The 12,748-nt window shown below is 44.2% G+C and overlaps 1 protein-coding gene across 1 annotated transcript in view; it reads left to right on the top strand.

Moving 5' to 3' along the window:
- The first annotated feature begins 2,564 nt into the window (after window positions 1-2,564).
- The window catches only part of mtmr4 (myotubularin related protein 4), a 29,443-nt gene continuing 19,259 nt past the window's right edge, over window positions 2,565-12,748 (top strand). The window contains exons 1-2 of the mRNA XM_071529910.1: window positions 2,565-2,609; window positions 10,521-10,610. Of these exons, the coding sequence (XP_071386011.1) occupies window positions 2,565-2,609; window positions 10,521-10,610 (135 nt within the window). The remainder of the gene's footprint in view (window positions 2,610-10,520; window positions 10,611-12,748) is intronic.

Below are 12,748 nucleotides of genomic sequence, written 5' to 3'. Positions count from 1 at the left end.
TCCCAACACTGTTAGATTTTTTAATGCTGGACACATAATGTAGCTCATTTGTACATATTCTGTTTGCAGCTGACCCCCAAAATACTAAAACTGAAACAAAAAAAACAATAATATTTTTTTTTTCTTCAGCATAAGCTGAGGTAAAATTAGTAAATCTAATTTGAGAACTAAACTGACTAAACTAAAATTAAAATTGAAAATTGAAAACTAATGCAAGTCACAACTAGCTTCAGTTGAAGACCAAATGCCGTGCTGTTCTGCCAGAACGCCAGCTGATGGAGGTCAGAGGCTCACCAGAAAATAGGCTAGTCCAGGGAAAATATGTTGGGATTTGACGACATGCCAAAATGTCTCCCCTGAGGCTGTTCGAACTGGATTTACTGGGGGGGGTCCTGCAATTGTTACTAACAGCATCTGTAATTTTAATCCAGTACAAATCGGCAATGTCTGTATTTTTTACACATCCACCAAGTGAAAAATCCAGAGCAAATTACCCACCTCTGTGTTTCGGAAAAGTTAGAGGTCAACTGATCACTTCCACTGAGGTTCCACATATTCAGTCCCTACAGATTTACACTGTAGCTATCGATACAATGGCCCATCATAGCAGCATGCAAGTTCTAGCTCTCCCAATGGACTTTAACTTCTGCCTTTGCCTTATTGACTCCCAAGGAGTGTACAGTATGGTTATATGTGGGTTTGTGGCAGTTAAATAAGCAAAAGCCTACTCAAATTCGTCCATGTCAGCCCATATTCATTTTCACAGACAAAAATGAAATTGCACACTCACTGGCAAACAAAAAGTAGCATGACTGGCACCCAAATCATTTGCAAAGGAGTTGAAGCACTCTCAAGTCTCTTTGTGAGCTGGACTAAAATTATCAGACCACCTATGAGTGCGCTGAAAAACCGTAGCTAATTCTGGACGAAATTAATACTGGGGTCGGTGGGGGGGGGGGGGGAAATCACCGACAAGCTTGTTCTGGATGGAATTACAATTAACAGTAATAATTACAATTACCCTACCTACCCTGGTGAAATTAATCCTGTCCGAATGGGGCTCTAGCGTGTAAAAATTACATTACAGGACCTCCCCCGGTAAAATTAATCCAGTTTGAATAGCGCTTTGTTGTGTATCCAGCTAATTAATGGTATGCATACTTCATAATACACACCACATAATGCTGAGCAGTGAGACACCAAATGGTTGAAATGGGAACCAGAGGTGAGTGGCTCCTCCCGTCAGGAAGAGGTTGGGGTAAGAGGCAGGATGGGCTGTGTGTCCCCCTCTAGTTTAGGGGACACTGTATACACCATATACACACATACCCTCCCCTTCTTTTAGGAAGCAGAAGAGGGTGCTGCAAGCCCTGCTCAGTGCAATGATGTACTGCAGCTACTCAGACGGTGCCAAAGACACACTCGGAGAAAGGGGAGAGGGAGAATGAGCGGCTGTAGAATGCTGTGTCACTGGAGATCTCCGCATAGACTCGCTCCGCTCGCAGCACCCTCCCTCCTCTGTTCTCTGCCACGTATTTCCCTTCTGCACTAGATCAGTCACTGCCACTGCGACGGCTTCGGGATGGAATACCGTCCAAAACCACTGGATGGGGTGTCTCTCTGCTGCTCTGTGCCTCTGTCTGCGTGCATGAGTTTGTTTTTGCTTAAGCCAGCATGTTAACACAGCAAGTAAACCCTTGCAAAGAGAGCCTCCAGGGTGGAGCGTTCAGCATAAAGCTCGCTTAGGCATGTGCAGACAGCTACCAGCAGACGTGTGCGCTTTAGAAAGTGCCACTGCAGACTGGGTGGCTGTTAGATGGTGCATACATGGCGGCCGGAGCATCCTCCGCTTGCCAGCAGTACACTGTGTGCTGAACCGCCTGGTTGCTGAGGGAGAAGCATGCTTATGAGGAGATCTCGGTGAAGGGTGAATGAGGAAGGAGTGGGGGAGGAGTAAGGGATGAGAGGAAGAAGGGCAGAGAGCAATATGAGCACGTGAATGTGGGAGAGGGAGTCTGATGCGCATGCAGAGGGTGGAGCTTAGCATCAGGCAGTTCCCTCTGTCTCCCTGTCTCTCTCCTGCTCTCTCCTCTTCTCTCACGGTTCTCCCCCCCCCCCCCCCATCCATTTGCTCCAGTTGAGAAGGCACATCTGCAGTCGTTTCCTCACTCCAGTTTCCCCCTCAGTTCTTCCTCAGCTGATCGGGTGGACTGCTGCGTTTATTTTGTACCTTTATGGACTATCCTTTTCCTCTCAGCAGTGCAACAGGGACCGGGTGTGCACTCTCTCTGTTTCTGCTCCCCTCTCTGGGGATGGTGGGGGGGCGGGGGGGGGGTTGCTGAATGAGAGCCGGGACTGTTGTGCCGTCCCATAGCACCTCTTGGGTGGGGGGTAACGTGCAAAAGGTGGGGGGAGAGGGGAGGTAGGTACAGGGGTTTGGAGCGGACAGGGGTTGGAGAGGCTCCGGCTGGGGGAAGAATGGTTATGCCGGCTCCTCGTGCTCTGGTCGTGCTGCTGCTCCACAGGCTGTGTGTCTTTCAGGCACAGCCCTGCCTCTCCTCGACATGAGCCTCGCTGGAAGGGTCTCCTGCTCCATGCTCAACTGCTTTGTAAGTCAACGGGCTTTTATTTCGGTGTTCGTTGTGTTTGTGTGTCTGGTTTGTGATGGGTGTGTTTTTTTTTGTTTTTTTTTAATGCTCTACTCTCTCTACCTCGCCTGCCTGCCAATCACTGGGGGATGGGGGGAGGGGGAGGTGGGAGGGGTGTTGGTCGACACACGTGAGCGCTGCAGTTATTATTAAGTAACCGACGTCGACTCCGTACCACATCGAAATAATTGAATTAGCTCAGCTTCTCCTCATGCGTAAGATGATGAAAAGCTACTTTATTGCCTTTGCTGTCATTTCTCAGCTCCGGGATGAGAAAGAGGGCATGTGAGGAGGAAGGCAGGGGAACATGTGCGTTGTTGAGAGCGAGCGCGTTGTGCAGTCACTGTTGCAGCCTCAGAGCAGTGCAGTAGAGGACTTTGTGTTCAGCAGGAGTTATGGTATTGGGATGTACAGGGGCTATATATAAGAGACTGAGTAATGTGCAGCAGGTGCTGCTCTGGCAGATGGTTTAGGAACAAGACGGGGTGGTCTCAGCCTCCTGTCCTGTCTCAGATCAGCCTCTGGTCGACATGTCAACCTCTAACCTTTCAACAAGGCCCCCTAATTAGCAGACACACCTGCCTTCCACCACAAATTAAGCTCTTATTGACCCTGTACATAAAGGATATCAGCCCCATCCTATTGTCCTGAGCCCATCCCATAGTGAAAGGCAGATAGTGTTGAATATACAGTATGTTACAGTCAGGGCTTTGTTAACTGCCAACTTTCCAATTAGCCACATTCTGCTTCATAACCCACATCTTTCACTTTAACCTGCCAGCCGACCCATGCCGACTTTCCAAACTGGATAAAAACACATAACTATTTTTCTAGTTCGACATTGTTGTCTGAAAGATTATTGTTTTATTTATAGATTTAACACTGCAGTTTTTAATTTCTCATGGATTTAAAAAAAAAGAAAAGAAGCTAAGAGTAAGTTAGCAACAGGTAACAGGGTTTTATAGTTGCAATGTAACATCAAGAGTAGCAGTGTTATTTTAAAGGACTGCTATTTTTATCAAGCTTTGAATACCCATCCAATTCATATGCTATTATATGGTTGAATTGGAATCCTCAATCCTCCACTGTTGAATGGTATACCACTTTTCAAACTGGTTACAAAATGTTTTACAGACAATAAAAACTATAAGAAATAAAAGCCAATAAGATAAACTATGGAAACAGAGGTACAAAAAACAGGTTTAAAAAAAGACAAATGGGCAAATATAGGAATAAATTGGATAAAAGATGGCATTTTGGAATCTTAACCACTAGTGAAAACTATCAAAAATCAGCCTGTTGTACAACAGCCATTCAACTGTACAGATTCAAACTTATCTAGACAGTGTTTAGTGAGGGATTCCTCACTTTTTAGCATCACGCAAGGTAATGCTAACACTATTGCAACTAGCTGTAACCTTTCACCCCAGCAAGAATGGAAGTTAATCTTTGGATAACTCCCCTTTCATTTCCATTGCAATTTCTCATTTTTCTCAGTGCCATGAACACTCATTAGGTGCTTTGAACACCTTGTGGTGTTTGTCTGGTGGATGAAGGACAGTATTGCTGCCTGGTCCTCTTCTCCTTAGCCCTTTCTCTAGACATGGCCAGGCATTACACAATTTATGATCTCACTTTAATGTGTTTTACTGCCTGTGGTCCAGCTGAGTCGGCGGTCCTCCTTCTGCATCAGTGTCTTTATAATTTAGAATCAACGTCCCCCGTTACCTCAGTGGATCACAGCTCTTTCAATCTTCCCAAGTAAAACAGGGGGTGCAGTGTTGTGCCTAGTCTTGCATCATCACCACTGCTGTTTTCCGGCTGTGGAAAAAACATATCTTCAGCTACTGTCTCTTCTATCCTCCACATGGCATGTTTGTTTCCCTCTGCTATATGTTGCATCCACCAAATGGAACTATAAAAAGTCGTAATTGAATTGGTGAAGATTTTTCCATGACTCAGATACCATTATACCTACTGGCTAAATGAATCAGAAGTGCAACGTGAGCCAGTAGCTTTTTGGGGATGTGTTTTAGTCTGCATCCCTTGTTGTACCTGTGATGGCTCTGATATTGGGTTATGCCACCCTGCCTGGCACCGAGGGAGGAACGCCCCCAAGATCCTGGCAGTATGTGGCTCAGTCAGTGCTGCCGGCCTCTGTCATCACCACAGCCTCCTGATAGAGGTTCAAGGGCAACAAGATGATAAATGGATGAACTTTCCATCGCACTAAAGAGAAACTAGGGAATAATTGAGCTGGCACATTGGACTCTGTTCTCAGTTTCTAGGGCCCAAATTCAGGACTCACTTTATCTGTAGTGTTTACTCATCCTGCTATAAGATATAAGCTTGCTTGTTAATTTCGCTTAGCTGTCTCAATCTCTTGAACTGTCACCCGTCAGCTTGGTTTGTGTTTTTGTTGAAACATTTACCTTGCTTCTTTGTATGCCTTTGCTCCTCCCAGCGCACTGATACAGTATAATCCTAACCAGGTCATTGCAGCATGTCCTCATCCTAACTGGTGGTGGTTAGTTAATTTGTTCCCAGGGAGCAACAGGTATCTTAAACATGTTTATAGAGAAAGACATACTCACTGCTCGGTGTACAACAGAGTGTTACTACATCTTTGTATTCAAGAGATATAAGCTCTTTTCTTATAGAAAACCCTGCCCAGGCTTATGTTCCCAGCTCTTGGAGTATGGCTCAGTCTTAAAACTAAAATGGGACTGCTCATTTAGAACACGGTGATCTATAAAATATTAACATAGTTGGAGGGGGAAGAGGGTGCACAGGGGAGAGATGAGTGAGTTTGGAATGATTCGTCATACTCTGCCATCCCTGATCTGGACCCATTAGTTAGGCTGCACTGGCCAACTCGGCTCTCAAAACGTCCTTGTCTGGATTGCTCTTTGTTCAAATCTCTCTCTTTCTCTTTATCGGCGGGCATCTCTGCAGCTTTTCATTCTGTCCTATCCTTTCAATGTGCTCTTTGCCTCTTTATTTCTGTTTCCATCCACCCCTGTCCTATTGTTACTCCCTGACACCTTATTTGCGGTCATGCTTCACATTTTAGACCATGTGCCAAGCTGTGTCTGCCTCAGTGAATATGAGCAAAACTGTGCAAATAAGTAGACCCTTCAAAGTGGAAGTGAATGTGCAGGCCCTCTACATATTTTAAGAGGTCACCTCTGCATCACGTAGCGGCTCTCTAATCTGGGCAACTCTAGGACAAAACCCCTGTCAGATTAAGTAAATAATCTGGAGAGTAAGGACAGCACATTGTTTCCAAAGGCATTATAGAAGAAGAGGCTCTCTGCCTCAAAAGAGAGGTTGTTGTATCCATGGCAACCAGACTCTTATTCATGAGGACTGTGCCAATGTCTTTTTCAATTCCTCTACCTAATGTATCTTGCTGTCCTACTGTCTGTCTTTTTCTGTTTTCCATACATACAGACAGTAATCCCTGGAAGAGCGCCTCACACACATGCTTTCACCAAAGGATCAGAGCATTGTTTTAGCAAATTAGAAATGAGCCCAGCCTCTTTTTACCTGCAGATGTACAGTGTTAACTTTTTCATGTCAGACCAGTCCAGTCAGTTGATACCAGTATCACTATTATGAAAATGTATGTTATCAAGAGAATTTATGCGCTGTCGAATTGTTGTTTAATAACTGTGTGTGTGTGTGTGTGTGTGTGTGTGTGTGTGTGTGTGTGTGTGTGTGTGTGTGTGTGTGTGTGTGTGTGTGTGTGTGTGTGTGTGTGTGTGTGTGTGTGTGTGCACCCATCAGATCCAGCATTTTGATTGCTTGTTGGACAAAGGTGGGGGAGGGTGTGCGGGCTCTCAGCAGTGACGAAGCAAAAACGTGTTGGGCACAGGACATGCTGTTCTCCATCTTTCTGTCTCCGTTGGAAGCGAGAGCATTTTTCTTTTGCTTTAATCTTCTGTAAGCTGATTGTATCTGGTTGTGGACAGCATGCAGTGGATAAAAAAAAAACAGAAACAAAGTGCCTCACTTGTAGTGTTTATTTGCACATCTAATGACAGAGTTTTGTGTCCTGTCTTTCATGTCTATCATGCAAAGGGACTTGTGTGGCTGAAATCACCAGACTGTAATCAGGGGTTGTTCTGCAGGACAGGTTTCAGTGCCACCTGCTAAAAGTCCTCCTCCTAGCACTGTTACGCTGATGCTATGCCTGTACTCTCTAACACAGGCACCACTCAATCTATATTTTATACCCCCTGTCATTTTATGTCCTTTTTTTGTCTCTTTAACGTTTCATCTTGGTAAGTCATGGCTTGCTTGTCATGGCTTAGCTCAGTCTAAGCCCACCTGTCTGTGTATATAGACTCCGTCTCTGTCATGGATTCATGGAGCAGTTCAACATCATCTAGAGTAGTTCTGCTCAGCCGTTTTCCCCTCCTAAAAGTACACTCTGTTCTAGCAGGCCTCTTAAGAGGAGTGCAACATCAGGCTGCTTTATAAGAGAATTGAGCAAATGGTGCCAAGTCATCTACCAAGCAAGTAGTGCAGGACCAAGAAAAATGGGAACCAGGGGAGTTGATGGGCTATTGACCTAGGAGCTGTGTGTGTGTGTGTGTGTGTGTTGAGTATATGCTCTTCTCTAGTGACTGGCATTGAATTTCTGGAGGGGGAGGCTCTATACCGATACCTTCTCCAGTAATTTATGGCCTCTGTCTGGCCCATCCCGGCAAACTTTATTCCCCAAGAATAGCAAATGAGTCGGTGCCCGGATGGCAGGCTGGTGTTCAGACTGCCCGGCAACCGTGTGAGATCTACCTGTAATGACCTGACTCTCACAGGTCGCCTCTGACTGATGGCCACTGTCATGGTCCACCCAGTCCACCCAGTCTCAGAAGAAAGTAGAGAAATTGATGATGCACAGCTGCCTCATCATTCAGTCCATGCTGGAGGCTGACCCGGGTCAAAGGTCAGGAGATTAGTGGGATTGCACAGCAAAGAGATTTGGACGAGTTCAGACAAGTTTACCAATCTGAGATTGAGGCTTTTAGTCTAGACTAAAGTAGCTCCTTGGAATTAAAGTACAGGTTCAAATGCAGTATTTCACAAGGACGTCTTGTGGGCAGCTTTGTTGTTCTTGTCAAGGTCAGGTGAAATATTTAATTCTGTCACCACATTCACTCTAGCTACTTATGTTAGAAAATAGCCTTCACCTCACTTATACCTTGAGTGCCTGTTACGTGGAGATGGAGGCACAGCATTAGCCGGAGCATAATGGCATCATTTGGAAATGGAGCTCATAATAATACCAGACAGTAATTATGCTGGTGCATCTTAGGAATGTTGACATCTTGTCAGTATGGCACAGCCTTGACACCCACCTCCCTGGTTGCCATCAGAACTGCCTTTTATTACGATTTATAATGTAGAAGTAGCAGGTAGACTAGGCTTATGTAGTGACTAATCCCATTAAACTCTTCCAAACACTGACCCCCCACGCCCCTACAAAGCTTTCATTACAAACAAGGATCCCTAAGGTATTGACACCTTCTATGTCCTCATCCCATCAGTTGCATTGCCAGTCTTGTGTTTCATCTCCACTTCTTGGCTTAGGTATGACAGATTGCATATGTTCTTGTTTGGCTTGATATTTGGCTTGGCTTGTGATAGCCAGGATATATGAAGCAATGAATTGTCAGCAATAAGACATTTCCTTATTGCCAAGTCCAGAGATGGGGACTATTTATTCATCTTCTGTTAACAAAGTTAGTCCTCATGTCATATCTTTGTCACAGGAGTTGATACCTAGTGCTTTGGCTATCATATATCTATGATCTCTATGCCTTTGAAATCAGATGGGCGACAAGTTTGGTGATTTGGAGAGGAGGGGCTACCATGGCTGGCACGTCGTCTCCATCTGTTACCAGCCAGCCCAATGGGCGGTATGCTTGTCGTGTGGTTTAATTACTGGCTGAGACCTGAGGATGACAGATGTAATGACTACTCACATGGTTGGAGGTCTGTATGATCCGCCATCAGGGGGTTTCCCACCATGGCTTATGATATTGTGATGAGATGAAGACTGTCTGTTGTTAGGTAGATACCAGTTACTGAGTCAGTAGCATCTGCTGCTTGCCTCCAAAGGACCCCCACCTACACACAGATAAAGGCCATTTTTCTTAAAGTTAAATTAAAACTATTAAATTAAATTAATTACATTTCCAAGCTTTTTGTTTCTCATAACCTATGGATATATTCCAGACCTTCACTCCTCTAGATAATCAAAACCGAGTAGACATCATTAGCCATCAATGTTTGTAGTGAAATGTGTACCCTGGCTGCCACAACATTGCCACACATCTTTTTACTTCACACAAAGATTTCTATAAGGCCCCCCCCCCTCCCCCGAGAGTCTGAGTGGAGGCAGTGACGGATGGAGGGAGGGAGCTGGCCAACTGCTGCTGAGACAGCCGGGATGGCTTGGCTTTTAGCCAAGTGTCTCTGGTGGAGGAATATGGTAGATGAGACCTGATAGGGTTTCCAATTATTGAGTTTTGCCGCATCTCATCTATAAAATTCTTACTCGTCATGTTTGTACATGTTTGTAGGCCTATAAAGAGCGGTTTATTTGAAAGCAACTGCATTTCTCTGAGGGATTTTATTTTGGTAACACTGATTTTAAGTATGGTTCATGGAATGAAAAAGTTGTACACAAAAACATTCAGTCAGCAAGTTGTACCCTTAGAGAATCTATGTGTATAAGATAAGATATTAAGAAGAAAAGTCTACTGAGGGGGAAAAAACCCTCAGTGGTGACTTTTAGGCAAAGATCAAAGGGCAGGGAAATGCCCTTCAGACTCATCATTTGATTACCCTGTGCCCTTGTCTTTTTTTCTCCAGATAATTGTATGACTTGAAAGTGAGCAAAAAGGACAGGGATGACTGCCCCCTCTGTTCGTCTCTTCTTCATGTTACTGCTTCTTGGGGTGTTGTGGCCCTGTTTCAGCGAACCAGTGTGCACTTGATAAGGCTCCTCTCAGGGCTTATAAATTGGTCTTTATACTCATCAGCTACATTAGAAATGAAACATTAGAGATTGTAAATTAGGTCTACATGACCATCTTTTATATAGAAAATAGTAACTTTATTGGTATCAGAAATGGCCACAGTAGAGAAAACATGCAAAAAAATATCAAGTGTGTGAAATATTTTCCAAAGCTCCAGTATCTTTGTTTGCTCATGACTGTGGCAATCCATGTCCAAGGCTACAACTCTTGGCATTAGGTGCCCGGTTTATCTTTGATATGTGAAATAACTGATTGCAAAGGTCAAATCAACCAGGATTACAAAATGCACCTCCTCCTACAACACCATTATTAATTGTATTGGATGAAATTATGGTGAGATTGATCTTTCTACAAAATAGCTTGCCGAATTGACCTTAATCAAGGTCTTGTGCCTCCTATTTGAGGTGAATTTTAGATCTCTCATGGTCAATATTTAACCTCCTACGTGATGCCTGTGAATATGCTTGCTAGGATTGTGAAATTCCACCTGGCTTGTCTCTTACATCAGAGGCTAACCACACTGATCAATGCTCAATTCAGGAACACTCTAGAAAGAGTACTTAGTCGACCGCTGTGTTTGTTTTCATTGAAGTTTTTTGCAATGGCCCTACCAGTATTCTGACCCATGATTTGACATTGCAGTGGTTAAACTAACTTTCACTAGTCATTTGTCTTTTGTGTGTTTCTCCGTTTTTTTTATTTGTGATAGAAGCCATGTATTTTCTAAGATGTATCCTAGGTTATAAGCTGTGCCATCCTGCTCTGCGGACCTGATGGCAAAGGGGAATTATCTGACCACCTCTGTGTTGCTTGTGTCTGACAGGGTGAAGAGGGGCCTCCCAGTCTGGAGTACATCAAGGCCAAGGACCTGTTCCCCCAGAAGGAGCTGGTGAAGGAGGATGAGAGCCTTCAGGTGAGCTCAACAGTTTTCATCAACCCTTAACTACCACCGCTCTAGAGCTCAGCTCCATCTGCTCTGACACCCAGCTATTTGTCTGTGGATTAGACGACCATGAGCTAGTGAAAAGGCTGAGTGTGGCACTTGGCCAGACTGTGAGCTCATCTTTAATCCAGGCTCCTGGTGTGGCACTGGAGCATTCCTCTGCAGCACCCTGGTGAAGCTCAGGCCGCCATTGTGTAGAGTGGCACCCCTTTGACTGCCAAGATATTACTGCAAGAGTCACAACTCGGCGGGCTTGGGGCCAGAGACTGGAGGAGAGATGATGAGACCGGACGAGAAGACCAACTTTTATCATCCGTTCAGCCACCCTCTATCAGTGTTCAACAGAGGAAAATGTTAATTAGGCAACTTGGTGGGTAACGAGGCACTGACATTTGCAAAGATTAGGGCGGCTGCCCGCACTCGACCAGTAATACATCAGACTTTAATAGGAACAAATGGCCTTGAGTATTTTGTCAGATAAGGGTCTCTGAGTTAAATAATCTGTAAAATCTGCATTCCCACATTTAGACAAGGCCTATGAAGTACAGAAGGACAAATTTGAAAGCAGGAAGTAGAAAGATGTTTTTCGAAGCTCTTGTCTCAAGATTTGTGGAGGTAATAATCTGAAGAACATCTGGCTCAGGCCTTTCTGTAGTTGTTGTTATATGTGCTGATATCACATGGGCCACACTAATGCAGAGGATCTGCTCAGTGATCAGATGCATAAATAGCATCAAATATTCAGACCCTCACTCTCTCCTTTCCCTCAGTCCTTTTCTAGAAGTAGTTATCAGATTTCTGAGTGTGGCAATAATCGAAGATAACTATACAGTTACATTGAACATTTTCTAGAGTGTTTTTTGCAGTGTTTTTACCACAAAAATCAAAAACATAATAAATCAGATTGCATAATTTTAACATGTTTTCACTGTTTCCAAATGTAATTCTATTTTATTAGGCTAATTATTTTACCTTATATCAGCCAAAACACTTGTATTCTAAATGAGATCCTCCATTTGCCCCCTAGATGAGGTAAGGAAGGAGATAAGGAGATAAGGAATACATGTTTTCCAAAAACATTGCATTCCATCCTGTTTTTTTTATGCAACACTATCCTTGGCTCAGTATCAGTGATTGAAACCAAACATTCTTTTACAACTTTTCTGTGATTAACAGAAATGACATTTTACTTCTTATGATCCACCGCCAAAGATGACTCTCCTTGATTGGTTCTCTGTCAGTCACTTTCATGGTGAATTTACTTGTATGGGTTCAATTCAGATTTGACTTTAGAGGTCTGTCTATGCATATGGGGGCTGCGGAGGAATGCACTATCCTGATTCCTGTCCTGTTCCACTCAATGAGCACAAGCCATTATAGAGGAGAAAAAAAAACAAACTGGGAAGATAAAAAACATTTAGGTTACTGAAGCGAGAAAGGTTGGTAACTCCATTCCATGATGAAGATGCCAGTGGCAAGATTGTGATGGGCAACTTAAATTGTAGCCTCTACGCTTCTAAGTTTGCACTTGCTGACTGTCTGGTGGTTAATGGAGCTCAGCATGCCTCTGTCTGGAGAACTGGACAAAGGAGAAGTGGAAGGAGGGGCTGGCCGACGCCCAGGGGGGGGGCTCTATGTGTATATATTTAGTGTCTAAATTTCTATAGCGTTTACGGGTTGCAGTGAACTGCCAGGGGTATCAACATGTTTAAGTTTTTCAAAATAAATAGCCATGCCCACATGTCAAAGGTCCTGGTAGATTTCTTTGTTTCCTGCCAAGCAGTGTCTGGAGACTGGAGTTGGGATCTGCAGCAGACTGTCTAGTGGAGTTATTTATGATCCTGCTGTTTATCTGAGTGTCTCCTCACACAGGAGGCAGGACGCATCATAGCTGTTTTTGTACTAAATACTTTAAAATCGCTTTCATTTTAGGCGCCTCCCATCATTTTCTGTGTTTCTCTACTCTCTTTCTCTTTGCTTCCCCTCCCTTTACCCTCCGCCCCCCTTGCTTTCACACATGGAGTCACACATTTTCTCTCTGCCTTTGTATTTGTCTTTGTGTGCTGGCCGTCCCCTGGTAGTTTTGCTGACAGCTGAATGTCTCTTAC

This window comes from Centroberyx affinis, unplaced genomic scaffold (assembly GCF_046629955.1).
Source record: "Centroberyx affinis isolate AG114_WGS23_722 - 3 ecotype Tasmania unplaced genomic scaffold, CSIRO-AGI_Caff_v1 ptg001851l_1, whole genome shotgun sequence".
Lineage (NCBI taxonomy): Eukaryota > Metazoa > Chordata > Actinopteri > Beryciformes > Berycidae > Centroberyx > Centroberyx affinis.
The sequence above is the reverse complement of the archived record's forward strand: the minus strand, read 5'-3'. Positions and strand labels throughout refer to the sequence as shown.